Source organism: Chlorocebus sabaeus, chromosome 23 (genome assembly GCF_047675955.1).
Source record: "Chlorocebus sabaeus isolate Y175 chromosome 23, mChlSab1.0.hap1, whole genome shotgun sequence".
NCBI classification, from domain to species: Eukaryota; Metazoa; Chordata; class Mammalia; order Primates; family Cercopithecidae; genus Chlorocebus; species Chlorocebus sabaeus.
In genome coordinates this window covers 24,395,671-24,412,778 of record NC_132926.1, presented here as the reverse complement: position 1 = coordinate 24,412,778, position 17,108 = coordinate 24,395,671, and the positions used below count along the sequence as shown (strand labels likewise).

At 35.5% G+C, this 17,108-nt stretch overlaps 1 protein-coding gene and 1 non-coding gene across 5 annotated transcripts in view; one reads left to right on the top strand and one right to left on the bottom strand.

Annotated features, from left to right (window-relative positions):
• CLINT1 (clathrin interactor 1) overlaps positions 1–17,108 on the bottom strand; it is a 72,576-nt gene that overhangs the window by 17,880 nt on the left and 37,588 nt on the right. For all 4 annotated transcript variants that reach the window (XM_008015155.3, XM_008015156.3, XM_073010554.1 and 1 more), the window contains exons 2-7: positions 13,752–13,856; positions 13,044–13,140; positions 10,517–10,625; positions 9,392–9,556; positions 5,470–5,647; positions 1,680–1,926 (exon numbers count right to left, since the gene is read on the bottom strand). In XM_008015155.3, coding sequence (XP_008013346.2) covers positions 1,680–1,926; positions 5,470–5,647; positions 9,392–9,556; positions 10,517–10,625; positions 13,044–13,140; positions 13,752–13,856 — 901 coding nt within the window. The remainder of the gene's footprint in view (positions 1–1,679; positions 1,927–5,469; positions 5,648–9,391; positions 9,557–10,516; positions 10,626–13,043; positions 13,141–13,751; positions 13,857–17,108) is intronic.
• Positions 4,933–5,039, top strand: LOC119618462 (U6 spliceosomal RNA). Its single transcript, XR_005234756.2, has one exon. It is a non-coding gene; the product is annotated as a U6 spliceosomal RNA (small nuclear RNA).

Here is a 17,108-nt window from a genome sequence, read left to right as displayed (position 1 = left end):
GAGAAAGAGTACTGACCTGAATCCTCATGGAGAGGCAGTAAGCACCTTTAAGTAACTTCATTCCCAGCAGTGAAAAAGTCTCTTAACATCGACACTTTGTTTCCTACCTCACTTTTCTGACTGCACTTCACTGTGGAAAACATAAGTGCCAGATCCCACTCAAATCTTAATGCTATTATCAGTTCATTTAAAAAAAAAAAAACAAAATCCTAGCATATGTACCAGTCCCATACAATATATTGAGTCATAATTGCCCAGGTATAAAATAAAAAGGCCAAGACCTTGGCCTGTTTACGAGAAAGCTCTCTAGATAATTCCAAGGCTTGAGATCCACTGGATTAGAGGTCAAGATCCTAAACAGCTCTAAATTTCTATGAATCTTAGCAACACTTATTGTTTGTGTATCACACAAGTTAGTGTAATTCTATGTTATCTGATATATTCTGGAATCTGTTTCATATTTAGTTCCCAAACTAAACTGTGAGGCCTATACCTGTAATACTATTTTTGTCTTCTCCACAGAGCTAATAAGCACCCTGATACCAAAATACCTATGTCCTGTATGTTCGATACATACATGCTAAATTAGAACTCAATTATTAGGCAATGGGGAAACACTAAGATCCTAGGCATGTTGATTTGAACTTGGAAGATTAAAATACTATATACTGTGATTCCAAAACACCTTTAAAAAGAGATTCAAATGAGTTAAGTAACTTCAACCTTCTAGACATTTTGGTGGGGGAGAAGGGTAAATGAAAACAAAAAAGAAGAAGCCTGTACTACAAATATAAAATATTTATTGCACAGTGTCATATATTCAGGCTATACTACAAACTGTTATTTAAAATCTTTTAAGATACGTGATAAAAGTCTCTATTATTAAAAAAATTATACAGATATCTGGCAAAAGCTGACACGGTATTTGTTATTGCAACTAAGTAGGCCTAGTTTTATTTTTAGAGTCAGCTACAATTTGCTGGATACATTAGAAAATTGTTTTTCCCAGCTTGTAGTTCTCTTGCAAAGACACAAACTGGGGAAACAGTAGTGGGGGAAAGTGATAAAAACAATAATTTAGTCTTTTGAGGCAAATCTCCCCCTTTGGCAGATTTCTGCTGAAAAGACTAGGGTTTGGCCTAGCAGGTGGATTTCATGTCTATGGTAAATAAAAACAAACGAAGATGGTACAAGAGGCAGTGCTTCTTCTGGTACCAATCAGTAATGACTGTGAGGCAAACACACCTGCCTTTATAGGCAATGTTTCTACATTAAATGAGATAACTTGCTCCTATATATCTCTTCTTACTCCCTCGTTTGTCATTTCTTAAAACTTCCAAATACTTCCAATGTTTTCTTTAGTGAATCTACTTGTGGTTGGTAACCAGTGTTGTCTAGAAGGGAACAGATGCACTACATTCTGATGCACAACCTTCCCCAAATGAACCAAAAGTGCCATTTCTACTTTCATAGAAAGTACCCAGACAATTATTCAGCAATTGGACAGGTTTCTTCCCTCAAAGAGATTTCTTCTTATTAATGTCTCTGGGTAATACATGCCAGATGATATATAATTAATATGATTGTCTAGAAATGCCCAAGCCTACTAATGCAGAAATTCTAAGAGTGGTTTATAAAAATAAAACCGTGTATAATGTGTAAACTACTGCCATTCCCACCTTAACTGAAGACTGAGGTGTGTGGGTTGCAGCATTCTGATCTGGACTTGCTTTGTCCCCTGTGTAATGTGCTGCTGCTCCAAGATCAATGGTTTTGGAAGGATTTGCTGTGCGCTTGTGTCTGGTTGTGGTGGTCTCTGTGGCCTGTGTGATATGAATATGCTTTGTCGTCACAGTCTCCTCTTCATCTTTGAATTCACCTTTGGGAGATCTGCCTCTTCTCGCTTTCTTTTCCTCATCGCTGTCGCTAAAAGATATTAAAAATGAAGCAAAATAATAAGATGGGATTATTTTAAAATGGGTCCCTTAGTGATTTGAGCTAAAGAATTTCAAATGCAGTAACTCCAAAATTTCATACTTTGACTATTTGACAGGGATCAACAGAATGTTATCTAAGCTGTCTGAATAATAATATGCGTGTGCTGGGGAGGGGAAGTGGGAACACAGAGAATATCCTATATAAGTCTAAAACACTGCTACAAAAAAGTATTTACATAAATGTGCATAAATAAAAAATGTCAAAATAATTCAAGTTTTTGTTTATTACAGATTTAAGCTTAATTTAAAAATAAAATAGCAGGATATGGTATCAGAATCCACGATAAGACCCTGAGAGTTCAAACACTTGCATCTGATGATTATTTTCTTGACATGGATTGTGTGCAAATAGCTATAGTTCCACTTTTATAACACAATTCTGCATCAACTCTCAAAGACTAATATATGTACATAATATTAAAATTTCAATATTAAAATGCTAAAAAAAGTCATACGTCTTAATTCAAATAATTAAACTCTCATCTGTAAATGCATGAAAATATAAGGGAATGCACTTTACAACTGTGCTATTTTACTATAGTATCAGGAGATCAAACTTTTACATAACTATAGAAAATGCTTTATAGAAAACAACTATATTTAAAATATTTTAAAGATAATTATCCTTCAGCCACATTCAAAAAAATTTTCTTTCCTTTTTCTTTAATAGTGAAAAAGATTTTAAAAACTAAAGAGTAAAAACCTGCGTTTTTCATATGCTAGGAATGAAAATATCAGCCCTAGTCTGTTCTCCAGGAACAAGTCATTGGGTTTTTTTATGATGTAAGTAGGAGACAGAAAGAGAGAAAAAAATTACTTGAAACATGTTCCATTACCTATACTACTTAATTTTAGAGCAGGTGGTTTAATTTATAAATATCCTGGAATATAATATTTAAAATTCTCCTTTAAACTATGACTACTGCTGATACAATTACCTCAGACTGAACCACAGCAACTTGTACTTAAATATAAACCAACTTGGAACTTGTATAAATCAAAGATCAACAAGAATGACTTCCCACACAGAGCAAAGAGGTTAAATAGGAACCTACAAGTTCTGATACGCATTCAAAAGCCCTTACTAATTTCTCAACAACAAATGACCTGAAGATTCCCATCAGTCCTATAAGTAAAACTGAAATTTCTTACTTTTTTGGTGCCCAATTTTATTTCAGTGCAAATTAATTTGTTTACAAGTTGAAAATATAAATCTGACTAGCACACAATGAAATAAATGGAAGCTCCATATCTGATCAATGTTCAAGAATTCCTGAATGTAATAGTGAACCAGTAAGTATGAAATTCAGGTAACGTGCCATTGAGATAGAGGTCACATGCAACTTTGTCAAAAAATCTACTCTTCTCTCACACATACTTTAAGATCAAAAGTTCCTGGTGTGTCCTATCATTATCATGATAAATCATGTTCCCTGCATTTTCACTCTTTTAAACCTAAATACTCATTAAAGATTTAGAAGCTCTAGGAGATCCTGTCTTAGAGGCAACATAAAAAATAAAAATCATGGGAGAAACAGAAATAAAAGAAGGGAGACAAAGAAAGAAAAAAACTAAGGATAGAAGGGCAAAGGAGAGAAAGTAACAATACAGAACACACACAGATTTCTAACCAGCCTACACAGCCTTATTGTTTATAAGTAAAATCTAAGACCCAATCAGACTGTGTGGACCTGCCTAAAGTAACACAGCTCGTGATGGAACTGAGCCTGCCCTGGAATGCCTCTTTTTCAAGACTGTTTGAAAAACTGGAATGTGATCTTTGAAGAGCCAGAACTTATTTTTAGCACTTTGAATAAAACTATTTTACAACTATATATCTAGCTTTTTTATACTGAAAAAGTATGCATATGATAATTATAAACACTAAACATTGGGAGGGAAATGGTGCCCATTTCAAATATATGGAGTTGTTTTCTTTATTAATGTTTTTGTGGCCTGTATAAGTTTTGGCTTGGTTTGGAAAACATTATTGAAATTATGGTCATTATTCTGTTGGTATTTCCTGAAGAGACATTCCAGGGATTTAAAAGATAGGAAAATATCCTAAAAATACACTAATTAGATTGTATTTTTGTTTGGGCCTCTTTTTAATGATCCCTAATTCTGAATTATTAAGATTTTTGGCACAAGGCAAAAAAAAAAGAGATGGTATTTAGTTACGAGAACTCACTTGAAGGCTTGGTTCCATCACTAACTGTGTTACTTAGGCAATTCCACACAGTGTGACTGGGTCTTAGGTTTTACTTATAAACAATAAAGGCAAAATTCTTATGCTACTCTAGTAGATATTGTGAGGCACAAATGATAAGGGTCAAATTTACAAAGTAAAATTTGCTTTGTAAATTAAGTGCTATATGCATTACCCTTTATATTGTCAGAAAAATTGGTTTATAACTATACTGGTAGGTAAGAACAAAAGTGATTGCTGCAAAGTTCAAAGTATTGTTCCATGTAAAATGAAATACGAATGCCCTACCATCAGAAAATGTAGTTTATAAAAATACAGATCTGCTCTCAAAAACCAGTTCAAAATCCATTTGGATTGTTTTTCTGGTATACACTGACACAGAATCATAATGAAATGTCAAGGAAGCACTAAATTTCAAATCCTTTAACTTATGTTTAATTAAACTTAATATATAAACTTCATTATCCCTCAACATCTTAGGTCCCTGGATCATCTAAGGTCCAAATGCAAAATAATCTATACAAGTTTTTACTGGGGAAAAAATATCCAAGGGAAGACTACCAGCCTGGGTGACAGAGCGAGACTCTGCCTCAAAAAAAAAAAAAAAAAAAAAAAAAAAAATACACAGGATCAACTTCAAAAATAAGTAGACACTGGCAACATGGAAAGTATGTCAATACTAATTGCAAGTAGTGTATAACCTAGCATCTTAAAAATAGTTACACAGCGCTTGCTTCGGCAGCACACATACTAAAACCAGAATAATACAGGGAAGATTAGCAAGCCCCCTGTGCAAGGATGACTTGCACATTTAAGACTTGTTCCACATTTCGGCACAGGGCATATTTAGGGCAGTGAAACTATTCTATAAGACACAGTAATGAGAAATATTATGCATTTGTCAAAACCCATAGAAGTGTATAATATAGGAAACCCCAATGTAAACTACAGACTTTAGTTAATAAGTGTATCAATACTGACTTTTCAATTGTCAACAAATGTACCATAGTAATGCAAGATGTTCACAGAACCTGTTATGAAGGGGAAATGGACATATGGCAACTCTCTGTACTTTATGCACAATTTTTCTGTGAGCTTAAATTGCTCTAAAAACAAATGAAGTCTATTTAAAAAAAAAAAAAAAAAAAGGCCCAATTTCAGATAATGTTAATACCCCAAACAAAACCAACAAAAAACCAAAAACCCAGTGGCATAAATTTAGGACTCTTTCTAAGAGACCTGGGAGACAAAGTGTTAAAATACCTGCATCTTTCTGGAGAGTCTTCTCTATCTTTCCTCCGGAACTTGCTGATGGTGTCATCAATTGTGCTTCCAATTTTATCACTCAGCTCACCTAATTTATCACTGAATGGAAAAGCACTCTTGTTTTTATCCCACTCCTCATCCCATTTTGATTTGGGCTCAGGATCATATCTTTCACCTATATAGAGCATTAAAAAACAAGCAACTCTAAGGACATTAAATTCAAAAGGTATCTACAAGTCCTTATTTCTCAGGCTTTTCCTCATAATAAAATCATTTTCAAAGGAAAACAGAAAGCTCCCACAGTGCTGAATCAACACAATTACAGCAAGGCATAGCATGTAATGCCAGTCATTAAGTGGCAGGAATGCAGATTCAAAAGCTTTTGTTTATGAATACTTACACAACCTTAATGCACAGCACGGCATATCAGGAAATTCTTAAAGGCTACTGAAAGGAGCAGTGGAAAACACAAAACCAACACAAGCTATATAAGCAAAAGAGAAATGAAAATCTTTCTGTTTTTACAAAAGCCACTTAATATGTTATATTTTATTCCTGTCCCTTAATGGTTTCCCAATTTTCAGAAAAGTATTGGATAGCAACAGTGTCTTAAAAAATACAATCTGAGGGAACTCCACTCTGAATGCCACATGTCCCAATAAGCTAAACGGTCTCAATAACTGTCATTCCTCAGTATCAAACTAAAATAATAATTCAATGAATTTTCAAAGGATGGGAAAGCATTCCGTCATTACTGTACAAAGAAAGGATTACTCTAACTACCAAAAACTACACACGCTAGAATCAGGAAGTATGCTCAAACAGTAGTTCAGAACAGTGTCAACCAATTCAAACATCCATTCCAAACATATGCAGAGACTGGCGAAACCTAGAGCCTCTGTGTGAATTTGCGAATGCAGAGAATAGATCCTGGCAGTAAACAAAAAACCCAAAATGTCAAGATTTGTTTTAGTCCTTGCCCTTAGGGCCCTGAAGGAGACATAGGAATTACGGACACAAAATGAAATTCTTTTATTTCCATGTCCAAATTCAACTTAAGAAGTAAGAGTAGAAGGTACAGAGAGCACGCGAGGTTTTTTAAAAAAAGAAAACATTCAAAATTAAGGCAGGTTGGAAGAAAAGAAGGACAATGAGGAACAACGAAATAACTGAAAAGTGGCTAATGAAGCTTTTGTGTTGAACTTTTGCTTATAGGATCTAAAAGGATACGATACACAGCCTTTGGAGATTGAACAAAATCATTCTGCTGAATTGCCTGCTAAAATTGCAAGGCTAAAATTTTCTGTGTTTAAGGATTTTAACATATTTACTGAATCTGGAAGTGACCACCAACTTAAAGAAATCACGACAAAATGAAGTTTTCTAGACAAAATTTAAAACAGGATGATTTTTTAAAAATAAGTGATTTTCCAACCATGTGTATGTACATTCAACAACAGTGCGATGAACTAGACTTTGGAAAGAAACACATTTGCGCAAAAAATGGAAGTGGATGAAAACCAAACTGATTAGCATGGTCAGTATCATACTGAATTAGTGCTAAAGATACTGGACACTGGCAAGACATTATCTAATGTCAGAATGAAAAAACACAAAACTGGCCGGACATGGTGGCTCACGCCTCTAATCCCAGCACTTTGGGAGGCTGAGGTGGGCGGATCACTTGAAGTCAGGAGTTTGAGACCAGCCTGGCTGACATGGTGAAACCCTGTCTCTACTAAAAATACAAAAATTAGCAAGGCATGGTGGCTCCCGCCTGTAGTCCCAGCTTGTCAGGAGGATGAGGCAGGAGAATCACTTGAACCTGGGAGGCGGAGGTTGCAGTGAGCTGAGATTGCACCACTGCACTCCAGCCTGGGTGACAGAGCGAGAAGAAAGGGAGGGAGGGAAGGAAGGAAGGAAGGACGGACGGACGGACGGACGGACGGACGGAAGGGAGGGAGGGAGGGAGGGAGGGAGAGAGAGAGAGAAAGAAAGAAAGAGAGAGAAGGAGAGGGAGGGAGGGAGGGAGGGAGGGAGGGAGGGAAGGAAGGTAGGAAGGAAGGAAGGAAGGAAGGAAGGAAGGAAGGAAGGAAGGAAGGAAGACAGGCCGGGCACAGTTGCTCACGCCTATAATCCCAGCACTTTGGGAGGCTGAGGCGGGCAGATCACAAGGTCAGGAGATCGAGACCATCCTAGCCAACATGGTGAAACCCCATCTCTACTAAAAATACAAAAAATTAGCTGGGCGTGGTGGTGGGTGCCTGTAATCCCAGCTACTCGGGAGGCTGAGGCAGGAGAATGGTGTGAACCCGGGAGGCAGAGCTTGCAGTGAGCTGAAATGGTGCCACTGCATTCCAGCCTGGACGACAGAGCGAGACTCCATCTCAAAAAGAAAAGAAAAAACACAAAACTGCTAATAGTGATTAGTTAAGTCTGAATAATATAAACCATGAACAATAACTTAGCAAAAGAATGTGATGCAAACACACAGGATATCCAACTCTACCTTTAATACAGATGCTGCAGTTAGTGCATTGTGACTTGAGTTTGAAAACATATTCAATTTTCTAAGTTTAGCTGATATAATTATATATCATACTGGCAAAAAGAAAGATACAAGCAAGAATAGTGTGGAAATAAGTTTCAAATAGCAATTTCTATTAAAAACACATTAAGTTGCTATAACTACTTTCAAAAAGCTAAAGAATAAAATTACTACTTGGGTAAATAATCCAAAAGCTTCAGACTTCCCCAAATAGAAACTCCAAAACATTATTTATATGCTTTAGGAGAAATACTTTCGCCCAATTCAAAAACTGACTTGTGGCTGACTCTGGTTGCACTGCCTATGAATTAGCCCTGTCAAAAAAAAAAAAAAAAGAAAGAAAAAGAAAAACCTGACTTGCATATGATGTTTCAATATAAAAAAGGGAATTTTTCTGCTGTTAGAAACATCCTTAAACAGCTACCTAAATGCAGTATTTTTTGAGAGCGGAAAGCAGAGGAACAAATTAGTAAGTATATTTTATATGTTAAGATTTTTACTTGGTTCCACTGAAGGAGATACGAGACCTCAATATAATCCAAATATAAACATATATGGTTGGGAGGAGCTGGAGAGCCTCAGTGAACAGCTGCTAAGATACACAGCACTGGTCTGTCTGCATATACACAAAATGACCAAGAGATTGTCACAGCTCACAGAAGACAGAACAAGTCCAAAGGGACATGCCGTGAAAGACAGTTCTGATTTTGCGTATCTGCTTCAAGCACCTATGCCCTATTTTAGAGAAACTACATTATTACATTAAAAATAAACATGAAAGATGAATGTTCTAGCTCCTCTTAAATGTATTGGGAAGAATAAACAAAGCAATAGGCCTAGATGAAAATCTGAGAGTACTGTCAGTCATCTTTTATATGTCAAATTATGCAATGCTTAAATAAGGAAAGAGAGACTGAGGCTGGAATGACTGACAGGAAGCTTATCTGGTTTGGGCCAAAAATACAGCTAGATTGGGGTTTCAAATTAGAAAGATGAATCTCCTGATCAAACTTTGTATTTTTATACTCTAAACTCTAAGTTATAGAAACTTTCTTCCCCCTTCTTTTTAAAAGAATGGTAATCCTAAGAGGGAAGGGTATACATCTGTTTTAATCTCTGTATGTCACCACAAAGTATGCAGTCATTTAATTAGCCATTAACGGTTAAAATCCTATTGCCAAACCCACAAGTTAAAAAATAGGAAGATTCATGTGATAGTAGAAGCCAAAATTAGTACTGTGTGTATTTTAGTATTCTATGTATTCCTAGAAAAGAAAATTAGCATTTTGGTCTTTGGTATTTCACTGATTCTTAAAATATACTCAAGAAGTTAAGCTGATGCTTAGGTGTCAGCTTGTCTTTGATACTCACTGTATCTGAATCCTCCAACACTGTCTGAGGAAACCCCAACATACTTGTCTTTGTTCTTCTTTGCTTTCTTTCGCTCTTCACGAAGTCTATCGTCATCCTGGGCAAATTCAACCAATTCCTTCACCTTCTGTCGAATATTTATACCTTGATCCTTGCCATGCTCATCTATGAGGATGGTAAGAGAGAAGCAAGACCTAAGAATTCACTTAATATGTATCAAGCTCTTTAAGATAAAAAAACAGACACAAAAACTTCAACACAAGAAACCAACTTCAATATTAAAAAAACAATAAAAAGAAGCAAGTTGTGCTATTTAACTTTGTCATTTCCTCCTCAGCAAATTATAAGTTCTAAAATGGAATTCTGGCTTATAAGAGCATGTAAAGATGAACTAAAAAGGACCACAGATAACGGTACTATGCAAGGTCAATTAAAGATTCACTAAAAAGGATTACTGATGATGACCACACAACATAGACATATCCATAAGTGCTATTGTGTTTTTCTATCATATTTTAAGAAAACAAACCAAAGGAAGAATCACTTTAGCATGTTAATAACTGAAAAGCATACAAATGTCTTGGTTTCTCCAGTACAAGTCTGGAACACTAATTATCAGGTTTTAGTGTAGCTCAAAAACTGAATTTTTAAAGTGCTTACAACTGGGGTATGCTACAAAATGAAATGTGCTTCATTCTCCAGCCTCTTTCACATTCAAAACACACTGTGGCCTTGCTGCCTTTGCACAGTAAATATTATTTGGTGGGAGGGAAAAAAAACCCAGCTTCAAACAGATGTGTGTGTTTTGGAGCTCTAACCTTTTCTTCCCATATGATTAAAGCTATTCCTTTATGGACACCACAGGGGACCAGTCTCCAGTGCATATTTTAATATAAACCCGAACACTCATGTTGTGTTGGTTCTGTTGTTATTAGCCAGTCTTTTCTGCAAGTTCTTGTCTTCACTAATTAATACTCTAGGGCCCCACGTCTTGGATTCTGCACTCGTCACACAACCAGCAACAGTCACATTCTAATTAGAGCAGAGAAGCTTCTAAGCTGGTTCAGGTGACTGACAACTCCAACTACTGTTTTAATTTGCTTATAAGGTTTTTCTATTGCTCACCTACAAAGTGGTAATTTTCCAGGGATCGTAAATCATAAATGTGTTCTCTGGCACTTGTAACAACACGCTCTGATCCATTCCTTATGAGGTAAGCTAGGAGCAGCAACGACTGTAAAAATAAAAAGCACTAAATGATTTAATGAAATAAAGTCAGTAGAGCTTTGGTAAATGGTTAAAAAAATAATTCTAACATAGCAAATAAAGAATCTTCATGCTGGTGGTGAGGTTTCCTTACATTAGACTCTAAACACATAATCTAGAACTTACATAGTCAATTTGAAGTTCCTCTTATATTAAGCATAGTAAATAATTATAAATCATCTGGATACTATGTGTCAAAGACTTAAACTCTTGTTCAAAATATCTGAATGTATGATATAAATAGACAATAAGGTTTTAGAAAGCTGACTCAGTTTTTACTTTTATCTGAGCATTATGGAACTGAATTGCCAGAAATTATTTGGTAATTAAGCAATCCTATAGTATTTTCCCCAGATAAAATTTAATTTTGAGGTTAATTATGTGGCTTTTGTTTTAAAAGGTTGTGGCCAGGCTCAGTGGCTCATGCCTGTAACCCCAGCACTTTCTGGGAGGCCAAGGTGGGCGGATGACTTGAGGTCAGGAATTTGAGACCAGACTGGGCAACATGGTGAAATCTCATCTCTACTAAAAATACAAAAATTAGCTGGGCACAGTGGCCCACGCCTGTAATCCCAGCTACTCAGGTGGATGAGGCACAAAAATCACTCGAACCCAGAAGGTGGAGGTTGCAGTGAGCTGAGCCCGCACCACTGCACTCCAGCCTCGGCGACAGAGAGACTGTCTCCAAAAAAAAAAAAGTTGTTACCAAATAATAATAATAATAATAATGATAATAAAACCTGTAGAAAATTTTGCAAAATAGTGAGATGTCTTTACAAAAAAAAACAAAAAAAACAAAAAAAAATAGCTGGATATTGATTGAGGCACACGCCTGTAGTCCCAGGTACTTAGGGGACTGAGGCAGGAGGATCTCTTGAGCCCAGGAGGTCACGACTGCAGTGAGCCAAGGTCACGCCACTGCATTCTGGCTTGGGTGACAAAGCCAGACTATCTCAAAAACAACCAACCAACAACCAACCCCTAGCCCCAAAGTAAATTTTGTTAAAATGTAAATTTAGAATGACTGCTAATGGGTATAGGGTTTCTTTATAGGGTGACAAAAATGTTCTGGAATTAGATAGTAGTTACTCCTACAAAACTTTGTGAATATACTATATAATAAATTGTACATTTTGAACTTAACATTGCTTGGAACAAACCTCACTTGATTAGGTATATGAAAATCTAGTTAGGCAGAGAGGGGGCGGCAAAAACAAAAAAAAATCTAGTTAGGTTGGTAAAACTGAGGGACACAAAACCTCCTCCTACCAGTAATTTACAGCCATGTGTCACTTAACGATGGGGATATGTTCTGTGTAATGTGCCATTAGGAAATTTCGTCACTGTACTAATATCACAGAGCGTACTTACACAAACCTAGATGGTATGGCCTGCTACACACTGACGATCTATGGGACAACCTATTGCTCCTCGGCTACAAACCTGTGCAACATTGTTACTGTAATGACTACTATAGGCAGCTGTAACACAATGCTGAGTATTTTTGTATCTAAACATAGAAAAAGTACAGAAAAAATAGAGTATTATAATCCAATGGGACCACTGTCAAATAAGCAGACCATCACTGACTAAAATGTCCTTATGTGGTATATATGACTATATTCTTTAAAAAAGGAGTTTACTCAAGAATTAAAAAAAAACAAAAAACTAAAAGCAAATTTAATTTACAATATTTCAATTATTTCATCACACCTACCATGCAACCTAAGGGAATGACACTGAATGTTTTCAGAAAGAAATAACATAAAAAAACATGAAACTAACATAGATTTTCAATCCTAAAAGCCAAATTATGTCATTTTGGATGCAAAGAAAAACATTCTGAAGAAGTAAGAAAACATGGTAGGTATAGAAGCGCAGACGACTACATTACTATAGAATTCTGCATTATATGAGATCAGAACTAAACAAAAGGAATCTGATAAAAAGTTCATATTCACAAATTTAAAATTAGAATTACATTTTGAACATTTGTGATACAGAATACTGTGAGAATACTACCATAAATTAGGTAAATGTCTACGTAGATGACAAACCATTCAGACTGTGGTATTCATCTTAACTGCTCATACACTAAACATGCACACTACTATAGATGCATTATTTTTGGCATGCATAAACATTTTAGTAGGAAAAATTTTAAGAAATAATCAACATTTAGAAGTATTAAGAATTTCTCATTCAGAACAGTTGTTCATGATGACTAGAAAATAGAACACAAATAACAAATCTACTTCTTTCATGTGTTTTCGATTATTCTATTCTAGGATTTAATATACTTCAAAACCACCTATGCATATACACTTTAAATTTCCAGCATTTGTTTTCAACATGTCAAGCAATTAAAGCAGATTTGTGTTCATACCTTATAAACTCTTCTCCAATTCTTTTTGTTGTCTTTTAACATTCGTGACCAAAGCATGTTCATAAGTTCTGGAAATTGTTCATACATAAATGTAGCCCTGAAAAAAGAATCATTTTCTTTAAGAGTCTGCAATATATTAATTTTGACAGTAGATGGCAGACTTGTTCTAATTTGGTGTTTCCCCGAAGCGTTTTTAAAAATTAATAAACATAATTCAAAAAATTAAGAAGATTATGTACTTCCTTGAAAATGGTTTCCCTATGTTTTATACACTACCTGGCACATATGTAAGTCCCGCTAATTAATCAATACTTTGCAATTAATAATTTAATTAATATCATATTTTGCAAGCTCTTCATTCACTGGTACGGTGTCCCAGATGTTCACAGAAAAAAAATTTTTCTAACTTGCACTTCAAGTTATTTTATATGTATTTGTCAAAATTTTACATGGTGAGCTACAGCATATCTCAAAACTTAATTGAAAAAGATACATTATGGGTTTCTTTTTTGAGCCAAATTTCTAAGGGAAATGGACTGCATAAAACTTTCCACATTACTATCTGAAACTTTCTACATTACCATCTGAATGATTATGCAAAATTTATATTCTGGCAGCCAAACAGTTTAAATCTGAAAGCAAATTTCACATTTCTGTGTTAAGATACTTTGATTTTTTTCTGCACTGCTGAGTCAAATTATCACTTACTTGGCAATCTCTCCCATGAGTTGCCCAGAAGGTCCCCAAGGATCATCGTTCGTTGCCTCTCGAACCTTAGACTCGATCTCTGAATAATTCATAACCACATTGGTGCTGCAGAGGAAAAAAATGCACGCACATACGCACAAAGATTAGCATCAAAACTGAGAAACACATGAAAACTTAATAATGACACTACGGGGTGTCTTAATGAGCTACCTCTACAGGGTGGGAGAGAAAACATCTTTTGTGCACAAGCTACCCCAAGGACACTATGTAACACACTTAAGTTATCTTTAAGCAGATTTTACTATTCCATTAGTCTTCAAGAATACAGATGAGAGACTGCATTAGAGCTGGTGTAAGTCCAGCAAAAAATGGCTAAGGGTCAAATTTAAAAAAAAAAAAAAATGAACATGCTAGCGTCTATTATAAAACTAAGTTGTCAGTTTCTTGACCAGATCTGGTTTACATGCAATGCAGGCTTATGTTTCCTGCTTATAGAAATCCTATAAATTAGGCAAAATTATGTAACAGCTAAACAGTATCTATATCACATTTTTTAAAAAGAATAAATCAAAGATACCTACAGATGTTTAGAACCACTATAAATGTTGAACTGTAATCTCTTAGTCTTTTTTCGTTTACTCTGTCATGTGCACTTCTATGTCATAGATTCACTGTAACCCTCGCTTTTACTGGCTGCATAATATTCCATCAGGAGATTGTATGATGCACACTTAACTTTCCCTTAGGACTTCGGCAACGATCTGGGCCTCAGGAGTCAGAAAGATCTGATTCTAATCACTTACTATGTGACCTTTGGCAAAATTATTTTAATTATCTTAACCTCAGTTTCCTCAACCATAAAATGGGAATAAATAAGCATACTACCTCAAAGGCTAGCACAGCAAATGGCGTTTATTTAGCACAGTGTCTGACATACAGGAAGTACTCAGTAAATATTAGCTATTATTATATTAAATATAATAACCAACACCAGCCTGGGCAACACAGTGAAACCTGGTCTCTAAAAACAAAAACAAAAAATTAAAAATTAGCCAGACGTGTTGGCGTGCACCTGTAGTACCAGCTACTTAGGGAGGCTGAGGTGGGAAGATTGCTTGATCCCAGGAGGTCAAGGCTTCAGGGAGCCATGACCACCCAACTGTACTCCAGCCTGAGCAGCAGAGCAAGACCCTGTCTCCAAAACACAAAAGGTAATATATATAAAATAACCATCTATTAGGATGATTTCAAAACATCATGTAATATTTTTATATGAAAGAATTTACTTTGGAAAAAATAAGATTAAGACATGAGATGGCAAAATGTTTGGTCATCAAAATGGAATTTCTCATGCTTATATGAATTTAAGGATTCAAAGACATTTTGAGAATAAAGAAATACTGCAAAACTGTGACATCCTGTAGTAGTATTCATTTGACATCGAAAGCTCCAATTATTACCAAACAATTGTTATAACAGGTGTCTGTGAATATAGTAATTCAATTCTTCCACTTAGCATTAAGTCTTAGAAATAGTGAAAAATCAGAATTTGGTAACTATTACATACATATACCCCACTTTTGCTATATGGTTTTTCAGTCATCAAAAAGTTCCATTTTTAGAATCAGGAAGGTTTGGTTGAAATTGGCACTCAAATCTCTTAAATATAAATTTCAAATTTATTGCAAACACTTCAATGTCTTCATGTTTAAAGAACAGACCAACAAACAGGTTTGGGTCAAATTTTAAAGGAACCATTATGCATATAAGTGTGACTTGCCAAAAAACTGAATCAATCTGGCTTTCAGATTTAAATTCAGGACACTGTTCTTCTATGGAAGAAAAGCAAAATCCTATTATTTTCTTTCAAATCTTGGAGAAAACTGCCTCCTAAGATACCAATTAATGTGATAAAATAAATACAAATTCCTTCCCCAGGACTAAAATAAATCCATGATCTCCAATGCCCACCCCCACTTAAAAATGTTAAGACCACTAAGGAATACATTTTCGTTAAAATCCAGTAATGGTTCTATTACAACAGTTTTATGTATAAATGTAGAAGAATAAGTTTCCTCCTAATTTTATTAACCATGGAACCAAAATAAAACTAAGGCAGCCAATAACAGATTCACAATTTAAGATGCCACAAAAAGATGAATTTCAGAATGCTTTTGTTTATCCTGGTGGCTGAAGAATGCATGGCTTAGACAGTTAAAAGTGTCAAAATGCAGCTGTGAAAATGAACAATAGCAATTAGGATTATAATTCACCCAAGCATTTCATTACCAAGAATGCACTTGAAATCTCTTTGCATTGTTTAATTTGTTGGAGAACAAGATGAAAGAAGTTAATCTCCAGTCCACGTACATGAAATATTTTTACCAGAGCCTTCATAAATGTTGTAGCTTTCAGAACACTACTTTCCTTGTTCAACCGACAAAGGCCCATGGGTCAAATAAGAAAGGTTCTGTTTCCGTAACCCTTCACAAGATTCTTAGCTGAAGGCTTGTGTGAGTGCTGTGTTTAGAGGGAGAGGTGGCAGAGAGCCAATAATCTAAGAATCTCATTTCTTTGGTTGAAAAACAATGGGAGCCATCAGCACATACTCACAATACAGTTATTAAGTATATCCACAGAAGGATATGGCAAATATAAAACAAAAAAAATAACAGAACGCTTACACGAAGAATCCAGATCTATTTTAAAGTTATTTTCCAGGCCAGGTGCAGTGGCTCCTACCTGTAAACCCCAGCACTTTGGGAGGATGAGGCAGGTGGATCACTTGAGTCTGGAAGTTCACTTACCAGCCTGGCCAACATGGCAAAACTCCGTCACTACAAAAAATACAAAAATTTGCCAGGCGTGGTAGCATCTATCTGTGGTCCCAGCTTCTCAGGACACTGAGGTGGGAGGACTGCATGAACCCAGGAGGTTGAGGCGACAGAGAACGAGACCCTGTCTACTACTCCCCTCCCCAGAAAAAAGCTATCTTCCAATGAAGCTGTTGCTTTCAGAAACTGCAAAGAACCCCCCTCAAGATGAGATCTGATGGCATAAAGAATTCCAAAACAAAGTATTTTAAGCTTCAATTAATTCAGAAACAAACGTAAACTAAAAACAACACTGTATGGTTTGGCCTTATTCCAGGTCATTTAAAAATAACTATTTCTAAAAAGGTAGAAATGGCATTTTGATCCTTCCTTTCTCATGTTTTCTACTGCCCTCAATCTATGCCCTACCCATAATTCCAGTGACCTTTTTAAAAAAAAAATTATTCCGTGCTAAAAATAAAAATAAAAATAAAAATTTATGTCCAGATTTGAAAGGAAAAAAAACAGCTTTTTAATTCTGAAA